Here is a 27,130-nt window from a genome sequence, read left to right as displayed (position 1 = left end):
CCAATTTCAACATTTCAAACAAAAATTATTCAATTGAGAGATGAGGGGGATTAGAATAAGTCTCAGTTCAAGATTGCTTTAGAAGATGGTGCATCTGATGCGTTTCTGTTTGGATATTAAAGGACGAGGGATCTCTGTCTTGCAGAATAATATGAGAATCCCAGTCTTTTTAGTCAAAATTGTGTCTGCTCGATAGATATATGAAGAATATCTGACGACATGATATCACACAATCATGCATGACCATCTGCAGAGCAAGGTTAAGGTCACCCTTTATTGTTGCTGTTGGAGATCATCCTAACCTTGGATCAATATCGTCTCTGCCAGATTTGAATTCTCTGATCCAACGTGTGACTGTCGCATATCAAAGGGCTGCTCAACATGTTATTATAAATTCCTTTGAAATTTTGTTTTGTTTCTTTATTTTTACACTTTAATAAGAATTTATTTATCATATAAATTTAAATAAAAAAACGTTTATCTTTAATATTAAACAAACAAAAAAAAAGTTTTATAATTTCATAAACTTATTTCTCATAAAATTTCCAAAAAAATAAAAACTTTTTAAAAATTTTATTATTAAAAGTCCAAATAAAGACTACGAGAATTGTAATATTTTTATCTTTTTATAATTTCGTTCATTTTTATTGTATATTTTTAAATAATGTCCTTTTTTTATATTTTATTTCAATAAATCGCTTCACGATAGAAATACGGAAGAACAATAAAAGTAAAAGGAACTGATTTGTCTTGTCAACGCTTCCGGTAGCAGCCACACCAGAAGTTAGGAAGTACGTTAGCTGACTATAACCAAATCTTTAAATTTGACAGAAATACTTACAAACATCTTTTTAAAAAAATCATAGGTTTGACAATGTGACAATGTTTCTTATACTCAATGCTTAAAACTTTTCATCCACATTTTCTCAGATATGTTGTTATCGATTGTTACACCGACAATAAATCATCAACAAACTGCATCTCAATCCGTATGGAACTTTCTGGAAAATTTTTGTAAGATACAAATGAAAAAAAAAAAAAAACAGACTTGGTACGGAAGTCTGATTTAAATTGCTGAATAAAAAAATTTTGCTTGGATATCATCATGTGGAGAACCAAAAATCAGAATACGAGCAGTATTCTGTTAAAAAAACATCTAAAGTCGTCATAACGTCAGAAGGGAAAACTGAAAATGATTTACCGTTTTGTTGGAGAAGTATTTGGCTTCTTAATATTTGAATGATTATCTATTTCCATATTCTCTGTAGTGTCGTTGTCGTTATCTTTGGGTGGACTTTTTACATGCTGGGGTGTTGTGCTGCTAGGTTTGTGAAGGAAAGCATCCAGTTTCTGTTCTTTGCTGTCTGTTCTTACCATTTGATGAGCGTAAACTTTTGATGTATCATCTACATGAGAGAAGGAAAAACAAAGATGCTTTAATGTAACACTTGAGGGCTTTTTTTTTGTCATGTCATAGTTTTTGGTATTTTCAATTCATCTGGTGTTGAAGTGAATACTGTATAGAATGAGGAAGTATGTATTCAAAAATTAAATTTCTAAAAAAAAAAAAAATAAATAAATAATAATTTTCAAGTACATTGTACAATGTTCTAACAACTTATACAGATCCAAGTAATTAAACTAGATAAGTTGAAAAAGATATTTGGAAAAGGTTAGAATCGAACCCAGTAGTGTTAAAAGAGAGTAGATATTTAATCTTAGGAATTCAGTCGACTATTCATTCTTTTAAAAATAACTGGATATTAAATATGTCAGTTAAAAGAATGGACAATACACGTTCATAAATAATGATTAACAAATAGGTTAGATATTGAACAATTCAAATGGAGAATTCTTTGTTTGCCAAAAGTATGTTTGGACATACATATGTAAAATCTATGTGAATAACTTTCACGTGGCGAAACCACACCTCTGACGTCATCGAGAAAGGAGATTCTCAATATATTGAGACGGGGTTCGAGGTTAATTAGAAGATCTAGGAGATAGTCAGTCATAGACAAAGCCAAAGAGCGAGAGAGAGACTCAGAGAGAGTCAGTCAGACTGGGAGCCGATGCCCCTTAGAGGTGAAGGGGAGAGGAGGAGACCATAGTCATAAAGGCTTGAATCCCTGACCACTATCATCAGCCAGCTGGATGAATTTTGTAAACTTTGTGTCATCATTACAACTGAAAGGGAAATGTGTTTTGTCTATCCTCTTGTAAACAAACTTTGTATGACCCCCTTCCAAGTAATCATCAATAATGTCTCTCCCTTCCTCTAATGAGTTAAAAATCTGTATAAATGTCTCTCTCAGCTCTGTATTACACATTCCCTTCTTCAATAATGAATTTGCATCTCCTATGTGTTATAAATATGAACTGCATGTGTAATCTATAGAAATGTCATTATCATCCTCCATTCTGAGTCCCCGTTATATGTTGTCTTAATATGTACCCAACATTAGTTTTATTAATTCAAATTACTAATAAACAATGTTTTCTAAGAAATGAGCATTATTACTTATTCACTTGACATGCTCTGCAGTTTTGGAATTTTTCATTCAGCATTTGCTTCTACATCAAACAAAATGAAAACCTCCAAAATAAGAGATGAAAAAAGAAAGTAATTTTACTGTATCTTTATTTGAAATTCCGAAGAGGAAGTATATGTATTACTTGTTATGATCGGACTTTTGTTTTCATCTTGAGTGTTATTTGTGCAACGTTTCGGCCGATGTAGCCTTCGACCTTCATCAGGTGTGTTGGTCACAATTTATAGAATGAGGTCAAAATAATTGACAGGGATGCTAGATGGAGAGTTAGAAAACTTAAAGTGGCACATATGCTTAAAAAAAAAAAAAAAAATTACTAAGCAGACCGAGCATAGAGATCAGCAGTATATGGGAACCTCTAATTATAAAGAAAAAGAAGGATTGTACAAATTTTATGTAAAATTTCAACAGCAAAAGGGAGATAATCCCCTGTTAAACTTTATTAGAGTGACTTCACTTTATCAATCAAATTTTTTTCACACAGATGAAACCACAGTGAAAAAACAAAAACTCCAATACAAAACCATCTATGGACCCAGTAACTTTTCTCCTTTCTTTTCCAAGATGGCAACCAACATACCTGAAGGTCAAAGGCTACATTGACCGAAACTTTGCAACACTCAATATGAGAACAATACTCCAATCAAAACAAATAATATAAACAATCAGCTTTTATCTCAGAAATTAAGAACTGAGGAAGTAAAAATCAAATTGAAAAAAAGTTTTTTTTACTATCTTTATTTGAAATTCTGATGAGGAAGTATATCTGAAAATTATATTGAAAAAAAAAAAAAAAAAAAAAAAAGTTACTCGAACTCAATTGCATTCTAATGGCTTATTTTTTATAGTTTTTTTTTTATTTAAAGCAAGCAATAGTTTGGGTTTTTTTTCCTAAAAACATTACAATTTTATTTTAGAATATAATTTTGAAAGTTAAATTTTATTAATACAGTATCATGTGGTTATTAAATTATTAATTGAACCAAATTTTTCTCCAAAAGAAAAAATAAACGTGGATGCAAAGACCTTTAGATTTTCCATTTGAAACTCTTCTGTTGTCTATTTTGTTGGGCTTTCTATGTCTCGTGATTCTAAGCATATTTCTATAAGCAGTAACTGCTGCGACAATGTTGACAGATTAAAAAGAGTTGATATGCCACAGAGACAAATGTCAGAATTCAGACAGTGGGAAACGAAAAAGAGAAAAAGCAGAAAAAAAAAAGACAAGAAAAAGTTGGAGCCATGTTAAATGCCAGTAAAGGTCATAAAAATGTGACTGATAATAAAAAAGGACCTTTGGATTATTCTGGACCATAAAAAGAAATATTGATTTGATAATAAATTAACTTCCTTGAAGATTCCTGACATAAAAATTGGTTGACGTTGATAAAAAAATGTAATAGCCACGTTAAACTTCTTCAATGGGGGTAGTCTTGTCATCTCAGGAAAAAATTGGCTATCTGTTGTTTATATTATTATCGTCATAACAAGAATGTTAGAATCTTAACTGACGTTTGAGGCAGAACGCAGGTAACAGTGTTTTCTAAAATGTGCCAAGTAGGTAAATTGATTATCAGGGCTGAAGAAGGAGACAACATCGACAGTGATAATAATTGAATTACCTGGATCCTTTCTCGTAGTTGAAGTTGATAAGGCCAGCTATATATATATGTAATATACATAAAATGGATACTATACTTGAGTTAAGGCATCCATTATTATGAAGTCCAGAAAATGTACTTTGTATCCAGAAATAAAATGCTGGTTAAATTTCAATGTTAATTTCATAACGATATTAAAAATAAAATAAAAAATAATTATTTTTTATAAAATTAAAATAATTATCTCTTATAAAATTAAAATAAATAAATTTCTTATAAAATTAAAATAATTATTTCTTATAAAATTAAAATAATTATTTCTTATAAAATTAAAATAATTATTTCTTATAAAATTAAAATAATTATTTCTTATAAAATTAAAATAAATAAATAATTAATGCCACTTTATTTCTTATAAAATTATTTGTTACCTTTTTACATTTCATATTTGATAATGAGGCCATCTCAATTTTTAAAATGGGGTGGAAGGTGATATCATATGCATAAAAGTACAAGCGTATATTATACAAATGTTTTTCAGATAAAGAAGTTAATGCACGACATTAAGAAACTCAAATTACCCTGTTGAGCTGTGGTTGACGTCTTTTTTTCACCATCTTTGTCATTTAAATAGACAGGGGCACCTGGCAGCAATGCCTATCAAAAGAATACAAAAAAAAAAGAAAAAGTTTAGAAAGATGAAATAAATGTTTAACCCAATTTCAAAATTTATGTTTTTTCATAGAAGTCGCTCCAGACAAGACAGAGCCACCTAATGTAAGGAGCCAAAAAGAACAAATGATTAACACAATGGCAGAAAATGCCTATTGATCTTAATCTTGAAAAGACCATGGCTAGAGGTAGGAGGAAAATCGTCAACAGAAAGAATTCCACAAGTTTGCAGTTGTTGGAAAGCAGCAACAGAAATAGGAAGATGTATTATAATGAGATTGCGATAAATTTGTTATCACTTAAAAATGATAGAAGTTGAAATCGATGTGATGACGGTGCGAGAAGTCGAGGGATAAGCAATTATGACTAGCATGTGTCCGTTGCAAGGAAACAGTAGTTTTTTTTTGTTTTTTTTACATAGTGATCACCACTTACCAAGGCCCGGAAGCCACTCAGGGATAAGGGTTATTGCAAGTACATTACGTTAGTGTGGAGATTTGATGAAGTGTTTACTTAAGGGGGCGGTTCATTAGGAATTTGTTAACATTGGACTTGAAGACATCCAAGTTGTAGTCCGGTGGGAAGCAGGCAGACGGAACAGAGTTCCACAGGCGTGCAGTTCTAAGAAAGAAGCTTTGTTCATGGAATCCGCATTTTGATTTAGGCACAGATATAGAGTGGGGGAAATTTTTCACAGTGGATTCAGCTAGACGGGTGTTTTTCGTGAAAGATTGGCGAGGGGGGACCAGAGATTGGAGTTCAGACGAGCACCTGCCATGGAAATAACGATAAAACAAGGATAGGCTCGCAACGTCTCTTCTGTGGGAGAGAGGTTGCAGGGTAGAGAAAAGGGCATCCCCCACTAAGCCACGAAGTCTATTTTGTACTCTGTCAAGGCAGGATAGGCTGTTTTTAGCAGCTCCTGCCCAGATATGGCAACAGTATTCCATCCTTGGACGTACTTGGCTTTTATATAGATAGAGAATTGCATCAGTAGTGAGATATCTTCTGGAGCGGTAGAAGGATCCCACCATCTTTCCAGCGACCTTGGTAACAGACTTGATGTACATGTTCCATTTCAGATCAGGAGTAAAGGTCAAACCCAGAAGCTTGTCAAAACACGGGGACTGAGTTGCACACAGGTACAAACTTATAAGAGTTTGATTTTAAGGCAAGGGTTAGGATTATGAAAAATAGGTGCTGTTGGCAATCCAAAATAGTTAATAAAAGAAGGGCACTTCTACAGAATTGGGACGAGATTTTGTAGTTGACAAATGGAGTTTTCAGATAAAAAAAACAATGGTTTCAACTGATTTTTTTTTTGTCAATTCTAATAAATTACAATAGTAGCTTCCAAATTATGCAGTTGAAATTACCCGAATATTACTGAATTATTAAACAAAACAACTTTGTGTTAGCAGGTGAAACTTTTCCGCCATATTGGTTAAATCAAAACGGAAAATTACCTCCCTTTTGAATTCTCCTGTGTCTTACGATCGTTTTGATCAAATTTTATGTTATATTTTCTTTAATAAATAATTTTCTACGTCATCGATTTTCGTAATTTTTTGATATAATCATCTTAAAAATACGAGGAATACGTAGATACCATTGTTTTCATGTGAAATTCAGTTTTATGATTTCCAAAATTTCGTCCCAATAATGTAGAAGCACTAAAAGTAAGATTTTTTGCTCAAAAGTTCATTTTTGGACACCATGTTATACATTGTGATTTTGAACGAGAGTCAGTTTATCTCGTTTTTTTTAGACTTGTCAGTGAAGAGAAGAAAGAACTGGTGCTGCTGATATTAAGAGCAAACATCTTCCCTGTTGTTGTTGTAGAGAAGAAAAGGAAGAAAATAATCCGGTTCCATGCATGAATACCGATAGCTGATTCTTCTGTGTGTTCTTTCAACTCTATAATTTACGCGACTGAAATAGAAATTAATCAAATGCATCTTTCAAACTATTATTTTGTTAAAGCTATAATTTACGCGACTGAAATAGAAATTAATCAAATGCATCTTTCAAACTATTATTTTGTTAATGCTGGGTTAAGTTTGTTTCCCTATGACTTTTTTGCCTATATATTTTAAGGACACAAAATTTATGCTAAAATATTCTTTAGTTCTGGAATTGAGTTATACTTGCAAAAAAAAAAAAAATCTGTATTAATTCTTCTCATCAGCTGCAATTTGTATTTTTTTATTTAACATTTCTCTAGTTTTTTTTTTAATGTTATTTCACCACCAAACAGGACTTTTACATAAGGGGCAACTAATTGGGACCAAATGTACAAGGATACTATGTAGGGAGTTGAGCAGTAAGATAGCTGTTAACATTACATTAACTTAAGTGCTAATGGAATTTTCCAATTTCTCCTTACTGAAGCCTTAGATGGAAAATTCCTTTTTAATATTTTTATACACATATATGCGATCTTGATATAAGCTTTTATCTTCTTCTATAATAGAAAGGAAAGATGTGCATGAGTTTGTTTGAAATAAAAATTGGATATTTTTTTTTTACAGAGGCATCACCACTTATCAAGGCCAAGAGGCCACTCGAGGATAAGGGTCAAAGAGTAGACAGTAGACAATTGGACAATAAAGTAATCGTTAGTAATGGAAATTCAGTAAATTTGTTAACTTATATGCAGCGGCTCATCAAAAACTTGTTTACGTTAGACTTGAAGACAACCATATTGTAGTCAGCTGGAAAGAAGGAAAACGGAAGACAATGGGCTGGATAAAAGAGAAACAGGGGGTGGGAAAATAATGTGGAAAAACAGATTAAGAAAGACAGCAGTTTTAATATACAACTATTACAGTTTTTAAGCTTTTCTATTTTGTTTTTATAGACCCAAACAACGCTGGGTAACCCTGCTAGTGTCAAATAAATCACAATCCAGCAACAGATGCAAAAAAAACATTGAGTAAACGTGAATTCCAAATTTGATTTTATAAAGGCAAACCAGATGTTTAACTGACCATCTTGGCATTTTCTCCAGTCACAAAATAGAGATGCTGAGATTGCCTTTCGGCAATGAAACTGCTATTTGGTAATGAACGTGCACCATTAATCAAAAATTAAGTTCTCAACAATTCTTAAAATTCACCCAAAATCTAATATATAAGCAGCCATATGTTTGTCTGTCTGTCTCTATATTTTCAAACTATCTCCTCCAAAGCAACACTAGGGGCCTCAAATGATTGGATTTTTTACAGACCATTCTTTTATGGGTTTTTAGTCGGTTAAAATAGTTTTTAAAGGGATAAAAATGGATCAAAATTGAAAATATCGTCGTACATTTAGTACATTCATCTTAGTTAATTTTTAATCAGTTCACATGTGTGTCATGTTGGTACAGTGGAAATGTCATCAGCTTTGAATGCTACAGTTTCAGTTTCGATTCTGGCTGATGGCACCAAAGTACTTTATTAATTTTGAAATCACGACTACAATAATAATATATACAAAATCTGGACAAATTAAAATATATTTAGATGTATTTTACGCCCGAGCAAAGCCCCTCCTGCTAGTACGTACAAAGATATGAAGTTCATTTCTGAAAAAAAATTTTTCTCATTATTTTAAAATAATAATTCTAGATTGCTACTATGTATTTGAAAATTGTTTGTTCTGGACCAGAAGTCCCTTTATATTTAAAAAAAAAAAAAAGTAAAGAATTTGTATGATGTACACATGATAAAACAAAAGTACCATATTCCAAAAAGCAAGTGAAGGATGCATGGTCCCCCATGAGTGCACAGTAAACAAGGCATAAAAAAAATTACTAAGTTCAGGATCCCCCCCCCCCAACATTTAGTCCCGAAAGTCCCCAGGAGACATCAAATCTTGGTGAAAATGAACAAATGGTGCAGTTTTAGGCCTTAACACATGTAAATTTGAGTTCAGCACCATGCAAAACTGCTAAACAGACATACACAGAACATTTTGGACAAATATGATAAAATAGTCCAAAAAAAAGTGTTTTTATTAGCCCTAAAAGAGCCCCTGGGGTACACCCAAGAGTTATCGCAAAGTATAAACAAACAAAATTATATAGAAATCAGTTAGTTACAACTTTTCAGAAAGTTTTATAAAAATCCAAGGCATCAATTTTTTTTAATAAGAACAAAAGTGTCAATTTTAGCCATTTTAACTCGGAAAGCACCCCTATGGAGGCAACTGGAGTTTTCCCGGAAAATCCCTTCTGTTACTTTTTTTTTTACTCATATCATGTTTAATGTTTGTGCAAAATTTCAAAAAATTCCAAGGCATAGTTATAGAGAAAAGTGCGAACAGACAAGAGTGAATTTACAGGTCCACCCTCCTTTTGTTGGGGGACCAAAAATCACAAATTGATCAAGTTTTATTTTTAAATAAGAAAATCAAATTTTATGAGTACTCAAGAAGAGACTGTCTTGCCCAATATTTTAATATATTTAAATCAAAAAATAAAGTGAAATAACTCATCAATGATTAAAATTTGAGATTTATTTTGTAATGCCTACAAATTCCCATTACTTGCTTTTAAATTATTTTCTTTGGAGAAATGATAATACTTGATAAATTTACATAATTTTTGGAATATGATATTTTCGTTTTGTCATGGTGATATACATAAGATTTTTCTATATTTTTATTTTTTAATATTGGGGAATTCTGGACTAGAACCAAATTGCTTTCTGTAAGGAAACAATATTTTTGTTGCTATGTGATACTATCGCCTCCCCGGGAGGGTTACTTGGTTGATGAACGTCTTGTGAACGCAACCAGCTCCCCGGAGAATAAACGATATTCAACGATATCTAACACGATAAACACATACTGGAAACATCAACGAAAACGGGTCGATACATCGTTGGCTATAACTGTCTGGCATGGGTCGCATTATGTGTGGTCGTTGCAGGCATCTTCCCATCGTCGCTTCTTGTGTAGTCATTGTGTCGTTACAGGCAGCTTTCTGTCGTCGGCATTAATGGTATGCTGAAATCGAACACTTGTATAAAAACAGCGAACGAATGCATTTTTATAAAAATATATATAATTTATTAAACAGTTAACAAGTAGGAAAACATTTAGTCGACCCATCGCATACACACCCTCCGCGTATAGAGTGCAGGCCTCAACTGTTTTTAAAACAAATTATATTTCATTTTTCCCTTTCTTCATTGAAAGACAGAGAAAAGGAGTGAAAGAGAGAAATAGAGAAAGGAAGGGAGAGAGAGAGAGAATGAGAGAGAGAGAAATATGCGTTTCACGCAATGTTTTATTTTTCAACTTCAGATATCCGCATGTAAGTTTGACCTTTCTTGACACTGGTGAAGTTTCATAACATGTCATGTCACGTCATTCAAACCCAACTGACATGCTCTAACCTTCCCAACCCCACAAAACACCTGCATGAAACGTTTTTAACTTCATCACAAAGTCAGGCACAAGGTTAGAAGCTAGATATAGGGGTTATTAATGTAGAAGCCGTTAGCTCCCACAAAAGGGGCTACGTCATTGTGCCACAGCTGCACAGATTCATTGAACAGTGAAAAAATCAATATTTTTAAATGGAAACGAGAGACGTTAAACTATGTCATTAGTTTTATGTGGTAATTAATGCAACGTTGTCATTTTATTATGTGAACGATTGTGTGTTTCACATTTGATCAGTGCGTGTATGCATTAGTAAAACTCGGATGCTATTCTTGTTGGGCTGTCTTAGATGATAAGACGAAGAAAAGTAGCGAGAAGAATGGAATGATGTAAATCATTAAGGGAGAGTATGGGAACACAGGGGGTATAAATGGGGATAGAAAGAGGAGAAAAAGAGAGAGAGAGAAAGAAAGGGGAGGTTAGAGAAATAGGGAAGGTTAGAGAGAGAAAGAGAAAGAAAGAAGTTAGAGAAAAAAAAGGAAGGTTATAGAGAGAAAGAAAGGGAAGATTAGAGAGAGAAAGGGGAGGTTAGAGAGAGTGAGAGAAAAAAAGAGGTTATAGACAGAGAAAGAAAGGGGAGGTTAGAAGAGAGAGAGAAAGAAATAGGTTCGAAAGAGAAAGAAGGGGAGAAAAGATAGAATATAGATGAAGAAAAAAGAAAGAAGAAAGAGAGGAAGTGAGAAAAAGCAAGAGATAAGAGGAATAAAGAGGGAAAGAGAGAGTGCGCAAGAATGAGTCAATTATGACATCACATTTAATCTGTTATTTGGTAGGCATGAACAATCAAGAGTGCACATTTTAACAGTTAAGACGAGTTAAAAATAATGGATCCTTTCAGGAATAACTTTTGTCACAAGATAAAAATTAATCACAAAAAACCTCGAATAATTTCATTTTTCAATCAATCTAAAACAAAAATATTTATCAACCAAATTCGTTTCAATTTAATTTTGTTAAATAAATCATTACTTTTTAAACAAAAAAAAGTGCATTGGGAAAAAGAGCACAAATTAGTGTAGAAAATAAAAAAGGAGCTCTCATATAACTTTTGGTCACCTTAAAAAAGGCAATTTGCCACTGTGATAAGGACCAGATTTATAGGTTTGTAACATGAGTGAGCAGCAATTTTTTGTTAACAATTACATTTAAATTTCTGTACATTAGTATGGTTAAGAAAACAAGAGAGGGATTTTCACAGGCAAATGATCTGAAAAAAGTAGCCATTAGAGTAGAAAATCTTCCAGCATCCAAGAATATTTTCAGTGAAAGGGTGAGATTTTGCTGTAAGTCAGTCCTGAGTACTTTTTATTGGGAGGCATAAATACAGTAAGTTCATCAGAGCACATGGTTGAAACATTGAGGTAATTCAAGAGATAATGATAGATACCTATTAGTTTAGAAACTTTTTTTTTTGTACCCTGTCCACGAGGGAGAGGGCTAGGGGTTGGTGCACCAGCGCAGGAATTGCAAAATAGGCAAGACTATTTCCTTTGACCAATCAGCAGGTGTTCACTTTGATGAGACAAACACAAACGCCTTATCTTGTCCTTGTTCTGAATCAGGACATGTTTATTAATCCATTCTTAGAAGACTTTAAAAAGAAACTTATTTAACAAATCATGCCATACTTTAATAGACAGATAGCCGTTATACAATATGGACATATATGTACAGTATCAGCTAAGTTGATCTTTTAATTAAGTCGCAAACACACTGTTATGGGATAGGTTGATCTCCCCATTTCAGGAATAGTAGACTAACTTAGAGACAATAAATATAATTACGTCGAACCATCAAGGGTAGCGATCAGCACAATCCAATTGGCGTTGGGTAGCACTTGTGGTTGCTTGCTAGTCGAGGTTCCAATCTCGACAATTAGTCTAGCAGAAACTGGGTAATATCTTTGACCTTTTTTATCTAGTGGGTTGAGGCATTTGTTTTGGGTAGTCCTAGGAGCTCCAGCCTCTCAGGCCTTGCCTTGGCTCCCCTCTTTGGGATAGAGTATAATTATTGCTTATTGCCTGAGGCACCCTGATCACTGAATGCCAACAGTGATGCCCAGACAATTTTTAAAAGGCCAGAGTGCTTCTCCTTTAGGGGCGCTGGCTTGACTTTCCCCACCTTGTGTTACATCTTCCTATGGCGGGGAAAGATGTAAATAACAGCAACTCATGGCAATTATGGTTCCAGAATCATGATGTGTACTTCTGTAACATATATTTGCTAATACACATTGTGTTAATTATACCACTGTCTTTGCCCGCCAGGCCATAACAGTGGTGACAAAGCATTCGTAACTTACTCCACAACAACAGTTTGCAAAACATTCTTGTGATCATGCAGTTGTTCTGTGGGTCTGGAAATTGCTTGTCAGTTTGATTTTAACTCTGAAATATCTTGCGCATCAGTGGGATGATTTTGTAGCAAAGGTGCTGACTGCTCTGTCTGTTCTAATAGTAAGTTTCCTTTTGCATTTGTTAATACACGTAGACTCAGTAATTATGGCTCTTTTGTGACTTGCGATATGCCAGGAACAATTGTTTTAGTTTACTTACAAGTTGGAATAAAAACCAAATTGTTTGAGGGACATCTTCAAGCTATGCTTGAACCATTTCTGCTGTCCTTTTACAGTTCTTTTTCCTTTGGACAGCTTACTGTAAACGTGAAACTGTCCAACACTGTTAACATCTAAATACATATATTATTAATTGCCATCTTGTATTTTTTTTCATTTTATCACAGTTGTTTGTCCAACATTCTGCAAACAGCCAGCAATCTTCTTCAGGTGTATCTTGTTGAACTCGGGTAATCTTTCAGTCAGACTCGAGTAATCTGCATGGAATTTCAAACGGAACCCGATTTCACCCAGAAGAATAGCATGCTCTTGCTTCATCAACCATGACTTGGTAAAAATCAGTTGTAATTTACACTCTTCTGGAGGTTACAGGTTCAGGCCTCAGTGTGGGCGACACTCAAAATACAACTGAGAATTACTTAGGACTTCTAGCTAGTTATAACTGATGGAACGCGAGCATGCTACGCCTGTTGATTAAATAAAGGGTTCTGTTTGAAATTCTGTGCTGATTCCCAAATTCAACAGAAAAATTCCCAGAGTTTGATAAGATACACCTGAAGAAGGTTGGAGGTTACATCAACCGAAACGTTGTGAAAATGGCATCCAAGATGAGAGCAGCAGTCCGAAAAATCCAAATAATAAAAATAATCGATCCTTATTTTTAAAATTTAGAAACAGGAACGAGAAACCCAATTAATTTTTCAAAACAAGCACAAATCCATTTCAAGAGGTGGATTGAGCAAAAGCTGTCTCACCTGCGTGTAGTAAGTCCTCGACATGTTGGAACCGAGCAGCTTGGTCTCAATAGTCTTCTGCAAACTCTCGATAATACTGCCTTCGTTAAGAAAGTGCACTTCATGCTTGGTTGGGTGCACGTTCACATCCACATTTTGCGGGGCAATCTCTAAACTCAGGTAGATGAACGGGTGAGAGTTCTTCGGCAGATAAGCTTGGTAAACAGCATCTAAAGCTTTTCGGATGGCAGATGAATCAACTAAACGATCTGTAGGAGAGAAGAGGAACAAGAAAAACATTTTTTCTTATTTTTTTAAAATTCATTATATCTTTTGCAGCACTTTTATACTCGTTTACAACAATTAACATGAAAATATAATACTAAACCTTATGTCTAGAATCTTTACTCTAATTTTGATCAAAATCCATTACATGATTCGATAAAATTTCTAAAGGCAAGAGGGTCTTAATATAAATTGAAATTCAGAAAATCTTGCTTAATTGCCGTCTAATGACAAGGGATAAAATTTAATGTAAATCTGAAATATTACATTTTACGTTTCTGAATTTTTGAGATAAGGATTGGTTATTTGTATCATTCAGATTGTTCAGATTACTGTTCTCATCTTGAGTTTTATTTTCACGTTTCAGTCAATGCAATCTCTTTCTTCAGGCCCAAAAGGACTAGGTACCGGCAGCAGCCTGAAAAATGAGTGGAATTCGTAAAAAATGGCCAACTTTAGGTTATGTTCACCAGCCTGTATTTCATTTATTTGAATTTGTTTTTGGATAAAATATATATTAAATGAAAGAGCAAATTTCCCTCTTTCATATGGTTTTTATTTTGTATTTGTTGAATAAAAAGTCAATTTTACTGATTTATTTTAATAGCACCAACAAAAGTGATAACATTTTGACGTGGAACGCTAGCTGCTAATTTTTAAAAAATCAAGAAAAGCATACCTCTTATTTAAAACTCTCGCGAATTTTTGCCATTCGACCAATAAAAAAACTATAAATAGCATCAAATTAAGCAAAGAATGATCTTTATTTATGTATAAAAATTACAACAAATATTAAAAAAAAATATGTGAAATTCTTTTTAAAATTTTTTTTCTGATTTAATTTGCTTCTAGTGAATTAACTATTCATAATAACCACGGCAAACGTGATATTAAATTAAAGTTTATTCAATTTCCTATAAAATGGTGCTAAGAAATTGTACCTAGCTTTATTCGCGAAAATGCGCAAGGCGAAAGAAAATTGACACCTCGGGAGTCTTTTGGACAAAATTGCGTGAACCGTGAACACGGTAAAACTGTGCGAGTCAATGAAAGTTCGACTTCGGTATTTCACCAAATAGTTAACTATACTGCTTCAATTTCAATATAAGCGATAAGAAACCATTTCTGTACATTAATTTGTAAAAATTACGTTTGAATATTTTAAATATTCAGAAGTATTTTGCAACATTTAGTTAGCACATGTTCAGCTTTTTAACGTAAACAAATAAGCGATATTTTGGATTTTTTCAAAAATTAAATTAATATTGTATCATTTTAGGGGAGAAATAAACAGGGAGTATTTATTCTAAACCATTCATAAAATTAGTGATTTAATTTTAAAACGTTTGAGCATCTAAATATTCGTTTATTCAGCATTCTAAACCAGTTTCCTGAAAGTAAACAAACTTGGCAAAAGAGCGTAAAAAATGCTAGACATAGCAAATTGAACGGCGTGTTTCTAACATTTTGTATTTATTTGAAAAGGATTTGGTGTATGGTAGATATTTAATTCAAGGCATACGACTGCATAAAATTAAAGTTTGAATAAACGTAAAAAACTATTGTCGTCCATAGATGAAAGTACGGTGGTTGCACTTAGCGAAACCGCGCTATATTTAAATAGTATTTTCAAATTAAATTAAAGTTTTACGATAGCTTTTTATATTAAATTGTTAGTTGAAAGTCCAGAAGCGTTACAAAACACCCTCTCCTCCCCATGTTAAGAGTGGCTTTCTAAATGTTATTTCAGCACAGTTCGCTAAGTGCATAAGTACCGAAAGTACAGACTAGGCTAAAAAAACAAAAAAACACCTTCTCTTCCACATATTAGTTCACTTCATAAGTACTATTGTTTTCTTTCATTGTTTTAACATTTATTTTTTATTTTTGTATAATTTAAATTGTTAGCTGAAAATACGGTGCTTCTACACTTTATTGCCGAAATTGTAGACGCCATTTTATTTCACGCACCTGCTGTCCAAATTTAGGGGAGAACATTATAGTAAACTGTGGCTGAAGCATGAAATAAAATAACAAAAAAATTAAACTTCCGGAAAGAACTATGAAAAAAGTAAATAAAAAAGTGAAAGAGAACTTATATCTGTAATTGTTTAATTGGAAATGTTTCGATTTAATTAATGAGAACGGGAAAGTTTTTCATGGAACATTTTTTTTTTTTTATTAAAAACACAAAATGAAATGACATATTCATAATGGTTTAAACTGGGCGAGCGCCTTTTTTTTTTTTTTTTTTCGAACAAATAAATAATTTTAAACATTTTTTTGAATTAAAGCAACTTTGAAAGATACACAACAAATTAATTTAAATGATTGCTTTTTTCTTTAAAAAAAAAAAAACGACACACAGAGTTAAGAGTGGTTTTCTAAATAATAGTTTGTTTCATAAATACTATTGTTTTAATAATTTTATTCTTGTATCGTTTATTAAATTGTTAGGTGAAAGTATAGACTAGTTAAAAAAAGACGCCCCCCCCCCTCTCACATGTTTCCTAAATAATAGCTCACTTCATAAGTTTCATTGTTTTAATTTATTTTATTCTAGACAGAAAAATGAAATTAGCACAATGAAAACAACTTTTATGTTGAAGACGCGGTATTATTTTATTTTAAGGCCCGTCTCACGTCCGTATATAACAAAATGTGTATTTTTGTAGATTTCAGTGTGCTAAAAACGAATCTGAAAACCGTTTCCATCGCAAAAAATAGTTTTCATGATATGAAGAAATTACTTTTTCGAAAAGTGGGTGATCACTTTTCCATTTAAATTTAACTTAAAATGAGTACCAACTTTCTGGGCACCTTAGAGGGGGGGTGCATTTTTTTTTTTTGTGATTATTGGCTAAAAAGTTTTTTGTTTGATTTCTTTTGCATGGTATTAACTCCTGAACTCTGGGACTATTTTCCATTTTACAGCCCAGCTTTCATTTACGCTACGTGCGAGCATAAACGAAGGCTGTTGAATGTGCACTCGTGTACCAAACTGCCTTGTCACAGTGTAGTATTGGCAAAAAATTAAAATTAGACAAAAAACAAATACTTTTCCAAAAATTAAACCAAAAATAAAACTTATGAAATTTGATTTTCTTAATCAGGCCGAGAAAAGAAATGTTTCTATGAAGGAATATAATAGCAACCGGTACACCAAAGATGTTATCAAGTGTGTCATTGAATTGATAGGGTAAGCAGAAGTATCTGGCAAGAATTGTGAAAAGATAATTGATATTGTAGCAAGACACATCTTTCACACAACTATAGATTCAAAAGACCTGCCATCAGAGCAATCATCTGGCAAAGGGCATGTCCTTGCCAAACAAAGCGAAACAGATGAAGAAAGTGCTCTAGTTCATCAGGCAGAGTTTGGAAACTACAGTTTTAGCAAACAAGGACAGTTTGTGACAGTATATTATGACGATGACTTTTATTTAGGTCAAGTAATTTCTGTCACGAGTAATGAAGAAGGACAAGTGAAATTTCTGGACAAGTGTAAGGTGAAAATAAATGCCTTTAGATGGGCAAGGTCAGAAGTAGAGAAAGTCTCTTCTCTGTATGTGTTTGATTGGGGGTTTGAGGTAACCACCTCAAATGGACGAATGTGGTCAGTTCCAAGCGAAGAGTTCAACAGAATCACAAGGAAATATCAATTGTATAGAGAACTCTTTTGTATTGAATGTCAATTGGTGTTGAACAGGTACGTTTGCTTATATACGATACTTTGCCATGATAAACAGTGAATTATTGCGATTTTTGAGTTTATTATTTTAGAACTACAAGATGTACAGAGTTGAAATTTAGATATGATATTCTACAATATGTATTGATTATGCATGCAAAATTTCACATCTGTATCTTTAATAGTTTTTGTGATTTTGAAATTTGTATATGTTTAAAACATTCGGTACTTTATTTCTGCCATTGAAATTGAAGATATCAGTATTTTTATCGACTTATAATAAAAAAAACTTGCAGCTGGAATTGTTTGAAAAAAAATAGGCATAATAACCACTATGCATATTTAATTTTCTTTAATTCAGTTTTATTTGCTGGTACTTCAAAAAGTGCCCACCAGTGCAATTTTGCGATTATAAATATTGCAATGTTCACTTTTCACATCTCAAAAATGAAGGCTGAAATTGAATTAGATATGATTATACTTTTATTTCCTATTGTCTTCTATTACTAAGAGTGATGAACGCATCTTTTGTGACGTTTTTACCCATTACTTTTTTTGTCAGTTGCTTTCAAAGTTGCCATGTTGTAATATAAACATGTACATGCTACGTTTGTAAATATGAAAATGATCATAACTTGAAGACTAAACAAGCTATCTTTATGATTTTTGTTTTGTTTTTCTTGTATTTGTGTGTATTTTTATATGAGAGGATCAAATTTAGCCATAGGCGATTTTAAAATTTTGGCTGCCGGTACCTACAAGGACTCATAGTAAGCATACTGGGAAAAAATCAATTGTAAAAGTGATATTCTCTCGGAGGTCAAAGGTTCAAAGTTCAGTGAGCAACCAAAAAATACAATTGTGAATTAATTAGGAACTCTATTCAGTCATGGTTGACAGAACAAGAGCATGCAACCTCCGTAAATTAAATAAAGTGTTCCATTTGAAATTCTGTCCAAATTCCCCCGAGTTCAGCAGAAACATTTCCAAGTGAAGAGAAAGAGAGAGAGAGAAACAGAGGGAGAGAGAGAAAAAGAGGGAGAGAGAGAAAAACAGAGGGAGAAAGAGAAAAACAGAGGGAGAAAGAGAAAAACAGAGGGAAAGAGAGAAAGAGAAAGAGAGTAAGAGCCAGAAAGAGACAGAGAGAGTAAGAGAGAGACAGAGAGAGTAAGAGAAAGAAACAGAGAGAGAGAGTAAGAGAAAGAGAGAGACAGATACAGTAAGAGAAAGACAGAGACAGATACAGTAAGAGAAAGAGAGAGGGAGTAAGTAAGAGAGAAAAGAGAGAGACAGAGAGCAAGTAAAAAAGAAACAAAGAGAGAGAGTAAAAACGAAAGAGAGAGAATGAGAGGTAATAGATAAATACGGGCAAAAATAGACAAATAAAGCTAGGGGGGGGACTAGTTTGTAAAGCTGATTTATCATAATGTTTTTGTAGGTTTCCGACTACTTTTTGATTGTATTTGAAAGATTAAAGACTAAACTTATTTCCAAAAGGAAAAAAATATTTGTACACTTGATAAAAAATGTTTTCACGGCGAGCTAACCAATTCAGCTAAATTTTGAAGGTAAATAAATTCATTGTAAAAATCCTTTAAAAGATAAATATTACTTTTCTTAGTCTATTTCAAAGATAATAAGTAAAGTAAAATCCTTGAATTTAAAAAAAAAAAAACACTTTGTTAGTACAAAAAATAGCTTTATCAGCCTAAAAACCGAGTGATTTTGCTCTTCGCAAAATCACAACAAATGGAAATTTCGTAAATTCGGAATATACGGAAACCCAAAATTTCAGCCAGTCGACAGATTGTGAAAATGACGTCAAAAGGGGGGGGGGGTACTAGTTTTGCTTTTTCCTCAGACATTCATTCGTACATTCCTATTCTGAACGTTTGTATAATTTTTACCATTTTTTTAATTAAATTATTTTTCTATGTTCTTGTTTTTAAATTAAATTTTTTTAATTGTTGTTCAAGATTATATAAAAATTATGTTACACCAAATGTTTCACATTCATGCAAGGAAAATATTAAAATTTTACATATAAAAATTATGCAAAACTTGTAAAGTAGAAATATTTTTTGCGATTATAATTTTTTATGTGAAAATATTAAATAGACAATGCTTAATTCAAAGATAGTAGCGGTAGTTCAAGAAATTCATTTTTCTTCAAGTTATATCGAATTCATTAATATGGACTTTTGGGTCTTTTTTTGTAATTTTCCTGTAAAAATTAAAAAAAATTATTTTAATTGTTATAATTTATGATGCTTTATTTTCATAAAAAAAATGAAAAATAATACATTTATTTCATTTTTTTATTTTTACTACAGAAAACCATAACTTAAGTAAAGGTATTTTTTGTTTAAAAAAATGATACATTTCTATGAAGATTTAAATAAAAATAATTTATACATTTTGAGCATCGGTTTTCATTTTGTCCGTACCTAGTAATAGAGAGAAAGCAAAAGAGATAGAGAGAGGAGATAGAAGAGATAAAGAAGGGAGAGTGAGATAAAGAAGGGAGGGAAGGAGATAGAGGGAGGGAAGGAGATAGAGGGAGGGAAGGAGATAGAGAGAGGGAAGGAGATAGAGAGAGGGAAGGAGATAGAGAGAGGGAAGGAGATAGAGAGAGGGAAGGAGATAGAGAGAGGGAAGGAGATAGAGAGAGGGAAGGAGATAGAGAGAGGGAAGGAGATAGAGAGAGAGAGGGAGGAAGAGAGAGGGAGGGAGATGGAGAGGAGATAGAGGGAGGAGAGAGACCCATATACAGAGAGTGTAAGAGATTGATGGAGGGTAAAAAGGAGGAAGGGAGAAAGAGAATAATAGAGAGATAAAGAAGGAGAGAAGAGTGGGATATAAGGAGAGAGAACGGGGGAGAAAGAGAGAAGGAGGGAGGCAGAGAAGGGGAGAGAGTGAGAGAAGGAGGGAGGCAGAGAAGGGGAGAGAGTGAGAGAAGGAGGGAGGCAGAGAAGGGGAGAGAGTGAGAGAAGGAGGGAGGCAGAGAAGGGGAGAGAGTGAGAGAAGGAGGGAGGCAGAGAAGGGGAGAGAGTGAGAGAAGGAGGGAGGCAGAGAAGGGGAGAGAGTGAGAGAAGGAGGGAGGCAGAGAAGGGGAGAGAGTGAGAGAAGGAGGGAGGCAGAGAAGGGGAGAGAGTGAGAGAAGGAGGGAGGCAGAGAAGGGGAGAGAGTGAGAGAAGGAGGGAGGCAGAGAAGGAGAGAGTGAGAGAGAGAAGGAGAGAGAGAAGGGGAGAGGAAAGAGAGAGGAAAGGAGAGAAGGAAATGGAGAAGGATAGAGGAGAGAAAAAGAAGGAAAGAGGATGAAGAAATAAGAGAGAGATAGGAAATAAAAGTAAGAGAGTTAAATAAGAGAGACGAACTGAGATAAAAGTTTACAGGAAGAATAGGAGGATATTTCTAGTAAGTAAAAAAAAACCCAAAAAAATTCATTCACTTCAACGGCTGATAACATTATCACGTTTGCTTCTACTAATAGAATTTCCATAATGGAGAACAAAAGATTAAAACTTCAACTCATGACACCAATGTGAACTCATTACTGATATAAGACTACAAACGTAGGCACTTGTGGCATTAGCAGCAGCAGCAGTGATTGTTGATACGTTCATTGTAGCACGAAAGGATGAAAGACATTTCTTTCTTTCTCTCTCGTATTGATTATAGATTTCCCATGTGTCGACTATCGTTGCCTTTGATAGAACGCAATCAAATTGACAAAGTTCTCTTAAGTTCACGTCATCCGTGAACGTTTTCAAATCTAAGTATGTATAAGACTTATCACAGCATACGACTGACAAATTATAACCTTTTGCGGCCAGCTGTGGATTAATATGGGATCATGTCTACAAGGGGGTCTATGTAGGGAGTTGAGCCGCAAGATTTCTGTTCACATTACATTTAAAATTTCTGCATTTTGGTACAGTCAGGAAAGAAGGGAACTGGGAGGGAATTCCAAAATCTTGTAGTTCGAGGGAAGAAACTATTAGAAAGTTTTCCGGTATCTAAGGATTTCTACAATGAAGGAGCGAGATTTTGCTGCTTGCTATTTTGATTATATATATATATATATATATATATATATAATTTAAGATTATTATTTTTCAGAGGTAAAACAACCAATAAAATTTTAACAAGGTTAATACAAGAATGCTCACTACCAAAGTTGGACAAGATATACTTTTTATTTGTTTTTACATGTTTCGGTCAGCCAGTTACAACTAGAAACCGCTTCAGTTGATATTGCTTATACAAAAGCTTAGTCCATAATCTAATTAAACTTTTGTAGAAGCAATATTGGCTGAAGCGATCTCGCGTTACTTGTAACTGGCTGACCGAAACATGCTCATGGCTGTGTAGCAACATATTAATGCTTATGTAAAACAAATAAAATTGCACACATATATATATATATATATATATATATATATTTAATATTTTTGTAAAAACCAAGACAACAAAATATGAAATGAGAACATCTTCTTGTGTATTTTCTTATGTGTTACAATTGTTTCATAACTATTTGGGCAATTTTAAGTATTATATCATTTACAAATATTCTAAAATAGCTACTTTTTGTTTTTTTTTTTACATAGGCATCACCACATTATCAAGGCCAAGAGACCACTCAAGGATAAGGTTAAAGAGTGTACAGTAAAAATTGGACAATATAGTAATCATTAGTTATGAAAATTTGGTAAATTTGATAACTTATATGGAACGGCTCATCAAGAACTTATTTACGTTAGACTTGACTTATCATATTGTAGTCAGCCGGAAAGCAGGAAAACGGAAGACAATTCCACAGGCATGCAGTTCTAAGAAAGAAGCTTTGTTCATGGAATCTACGTTTAGGTTTAGGCACAGATAAAGAGTGGGGGGAATTATTGATAGTGTTTACAACTAGACGAGTGTTTCTTGTGAAAGTTTGGCGAGGGGGGACCATAGATTGAAGCTCAGTCGAACACTTTCCATGAAAATAACAATACATCAGAGACAAACTCGCAACATCTCTTCTGTGAGATAGAGGTTGCAAGGAAGAGAAAAGGACATCTCCTACGAGGCTACGAAATCTATTTTGAAATCTATCAAGGCAGGACAAGTCCTTTCTAGCAGCTCCTGCCCAGATGTGGCAACAGTATTCCATCCTTGGACGTACCTGGCTCTTATATAGATAGAGAATAGCATCAGCAGTGAGATATCTACCGGATCGGTAGAAAGATCCCACCATTTTTCCAGCGGTCTTGGCAACAGATTTGATGTACATGTTCCATTTAAGATCAGGAGTAAAGGTCAAGCCCAGAAGCTTGTCAAAACTGGAGGTCTCCTGAAGACGAGAGCCATTCATTTCAATTGATGCCAGATATGGATCAGAATGTTGATGATGTAAAGAGAGAAGCTTGGTTTTAGATGCATTAAAAGTAACCAGCCACTCCTTTCCCCATTGTACTACATGCTCAAGATCAGAGGAGAGAGAATTGGAGAGAACTTGGTCGTTTACTGTCTTAGATGTGCTACCATAAATGGTAGTGTCGTCAGCATAAATGTCTACAAATGATGTAAGGATGTGATTTGGAAGATCATTAATGTAGATCAGGAAAAGAGTTGGGCCCAGGATGGACCCTTGAGGGACACCGGCATTAATACTGTGAGCTTCTGATTTTTGCCCCTCAACTACTACTCTTATGAACCTATCAGAAAGAAATGATTTAATAATTGAGAAGACTTTTCCAGCTATACCATAGCTAGAGATCTTATGAAGTAAACCTTTATGCCATACCCTATCAAAGGCCTTAGATATGTCAAGAGCAATTGCCCTAGAAAGGTTGCCTCCGTCGAGAGATTTGCTAATCCTATGAGATATAACTGTAAGCACATCTGCTGTAGATCTAGCAGAACGGAAACCATATTGAGTGTCACTAAGAAGGTTATTTTTGTTGAGATGGTTGATTACTTCTGTATTTAACACAGATTCCAGCAACTTACTCATGACACACAGGAGACTTATTGGCTTGTACTGAGAGGGGGATGAGCGATCACCTGAATTCTTAAATACAGGGCATACTGATGAAATTTTCCAGGGAGATGGGAAACTATTCTCCTGAAGACAACGTTTAAACAGTTTTGTAAGTATGGGCACTAGTTCAGGTTGAAGTTTTTTGAGAACTATAATTGGAATACCGTCAGGGCCAGTTGCTTTACTGGAATCAAGGTTTTTGATTAGCTTGGCAACATCACGTACAGATATACGTATATCACATAGCGTGTTTTCTGATACAGGAGGAAATATTGGGGGTTGGCGGCCTTGGTCGCAAAGGGTAGAATTAGCTGCAAAGTTCTTGACAAAGAGTTTGGCTTTGTCTGATGCTGACAAGATTACCTCAGGTCCATTGATAATAGTTGGGATGGAGCACACGCTTCTGTTCAGGATTCTGTTTGCTATTTGCCAAAACTGGTGGGAACCAAGCCGCTGCTCAGCTACTTTGGACTTAACAGATTGAGCATACAACTCTCTTGCGTTCTTTATTACTTTCTTACAATGGTTGCTGGCAGTCCTGAAAACGGCTTTAGTTTCCATACATCTATTACGTTGGAAGTAGTGGAAAAAGTGATTTCTGTGCGCAATGGCAGCAGCACATTCTGGAGAGAACCATGGCTGGCTGTTAGGTTTTTGCTGAAACTTTTTCGAGGGTATGAAACGGTCAATACCTACAATTAACCATTCCGTCAGGTATGATACTATAGAGGACACATCCTTTTTAAACATGGAATGCAGAGGTAGATCAGATATAAATGTACGGAAGCTATCCCAGTCAGCCTTAGTGTATCGATATACTGTACGATGGAGAGGTACGTCTGGGAACTTATTACATTTCATTTTTATCTTAATTGATACAACAGAGTGGTTGGAAGATCAAAGAGGCGACAGAACAGAAACTGAACATAGTTCAGGGCAAGTTGTGAGAAAAAGGTCTAGTAGGCTCGCATAATGGCCGTCATTGTCGGGCACACGGGTGGGTTCCTGAACAATCTGAGTGAGGTCATAGGCAATGGAGAAATCATGACAGAACCTCCCCTCATCATCGGTCTTGTTTGAGTGGGTCAACCATTTGACGTTGTGAACATTGAAGTCTCCACATACGTGAATTTTAGCTGAAGGATAAGCAGATAGGACTTGGTCAATTTTCTCAGATATGCTTTTAAAGATAGTAACTCCGCTGTTGTGGGGCGATAGAGAGTAAATATAAATGCAGTGGTGTGAGCTAAAGCAACCCGGAAGCACATATAGGGTAAGTTAGGATCTTCCCTGGAAATGTCCCTACTACATGGAAAGCTATCTTTAATATAGGCACATATTCCATGCCCATGGCGATCTTGGGAGTCAGATTTAGAAGTTAAGTTAGAGTATCCTTTAATTGCGAACTCTTCTAGGGAAATAGCCTGTCCAATGCCAGTTTCACTTAAAAATAAAAGGTCTAAAGCTACTCTTCAGATAGCAAAACACACTATTTATACATATAGGAATACATTCATAATCTTTATTTTAAGAGATCAAGCAGTTAAACCTACCTACACACCATCCTTAAATTTTCTTTTTATTTTATTTATATATGTGTTTGTGTGTGTGTTTGACAATTAAATGTTACCAGTGTTTAGTATTTTGAAAATAAAAATTAAAAGGATTTTTTATTTTTGAAAAAAAAAAAAAAAGAAAAAAAAAAAAAAAGGAACAGAATGTGTTTGATTTTAAAAAAAAAAGTTTCAGAGCTTCTTTACAATAGCATCAAAAACAATTTTTTTGTTAATTTCACGTAAGTCAATAACATTTTCACTTGAAATGCATGTATTCAAAACATCACCAATCTATACAAACACAATGAAAAATATATAAATGTTTATATATTCACGCACACTCTTTGTTATTTTTTTAACAATTTACTGTTCAATTTGGCTTTTTTGTTTGAGAAAATGTGGCTACATTTATCAGTTTGGCCTTTTTTGGCCCTTTCTTCTCAAAGATTTGGCTTCAAATATATTTTATGGCCTAGCAACCCTGAGGTCGACACACTATTGTAAAGAAGCACCCATGATTTTTAGTGGCTAGGCCTCCTGTTTATGAAAGCCACGCTGAAACACTTTTTCATTTCATTTTTTTTGTTTGATTGAAATGATTTATTTTTTGCTAGATTATGGTTAGCCACAGTATATATAGTTACATACTAATACAGGGTGACTAAAAAAAAATGGGCCCCAACTCTAATTAAGCCCCGTTTCTTAGTGCTTTGTCCTATTTAAATGAAACTTTGGTCACAACCAGTTTATTATATTCAAAACATCACATCAAAACACTTGCCCTTGTTTTCTTTTTTCTCCGTTCTACAGCATATGTTCTAGATGGCCTCTTTTGTTTTTTTGTTTTTTTGGGGGGCGGGGTCACCCTGTACATATTATATTATAAATAATATAATATATATATAGTATAAATAATATATATTATAAATAATGTAATATATATAGAGTATAAATAATATAATATATAGTATAAATAATATATATTATAAATAATGTAATATATATTATAAACTAGCCTGGGTGCCCGGTGTTGCCCGGATGTTTGGAGGTGTGTGTTGAGAAAAAAAAAAAAATAAAGTGATAGTAGGCAGACAGGCTTGAACCCGTACAGCGGAGAACGAAAAAAACGTGAAAAAAAAAAAAAAATGTGACGTCTTTGTTGTTGCACCCATCGGCAAACCAGAAGTGACGTAGGTTTAAATTAAGGCTAGTCAATCGAAAAGAGAGGGAGACTTTCGAAAGTGTCAGCGGAAAAGGCAACCCCTCCCTGTAGAAAAGTGCCCAGTTGAGGGTGAAAGAATTAATGTTTTTAGCCAATTTTTCGATATTTGTCGTCCAAAGGGTCGCACTTCAAAACGATATAGATCTCATGAAAATCCGTTGCTTCCGTCGAAAGTTTTTGCGAGACATACATACATACATTTAAACAGACAGGTGAGATTTATATTATAGATTAGCGGGGGTACCAGGCATTGCCCGGTTGTTTGGAGGTATAAAAGAAAAAAGTTTTGGTAGGTAGGTAGGCTCGAACCTGAACCCTTGAGGTTAATAGGCTGAGGACTTACCACCACACTACGATGGCAGAGAACTGAGAATGTATGAAATAAAATCATTAAAAAGTGATGTGACAGGTGTGTGTTTAATGAGGTGAAATGTCACGCCACAGTGAATGAAACGTTCATAACCGCACAAGTGGCAGGTACGTGCGGAATTTAATTCCGCACTTAATTTTATTGCAGGATAGTTCTTTTGGGTTTGTTTTTTTTACACTACTTGTTGGGTAAAACCAGCTACCCCTTTATTAGAGGAGTGTCCAAATGAAAGCAATTGTCTGATATGACGGTGAAAACTGACACTGACCAAATGTCCATTGCTTTCTGGACGTTCCCGGGGCCGGGAACTGCTCACTAGTTTCACATCAATTTCGCTTCAAAACATCAAAAAAAAAAAAACACAAAAAAAACTAACGTAAGGCAAACGAACGATGTTAAATGTAAAAA

At 34.1% G+C, this 27,130-nt stretch overlaps 1 protein-coding gene across 1 annotated transcript in view; it reads right to left on the bottom strand.

Annotated features, from left to right (window-relative positions):
• Positions 1-27,130, bottom strand: part of LOC145291154 (DNA mismatch repair protein Mlh1-like) — a 94,101-nt gene that overhangs the window by 26,150 nt on the left and 40,821 nt on the right. The window contains exons 10-12 of the mRNA XM_080136683.1: positions 13,589-13,836; positions 4,735-4,810; positions 1,202-1,406 (exon numbers count right to left, since the gene is read on the bottom strand). Coding sequence (XP_079992809.1) covers positions 1,202-1,406; positions 4,735-4,810; positions 13,589-13,836 — 529 coding nt within the window. The remainder of the gene's footprint in view (positions 1-1,201; positions 1,407-4,734; positions 4,811-13,588; positions 13,837-27,130) is intronic.

Source organism: Euprymna scolopes, chromosome 12 (genome assembly GCF_053919585.1).
Source record: "Euprymna scolopes isolate OS-2025 chromosome 12, ASM5391958v1, whole genome shotgun sequence".
NCBI lineage: Eukaryota > Metazoa > Mollusca > Cephalopoda > Sepiida > Sepiolidae > Euprymna > Euprymna scolopes.
The sequence above is the reverse complement of the archived record's forward strand: the minus strand, read 5'-3'. Positions and strand labels throughout refer to the sequence as shown.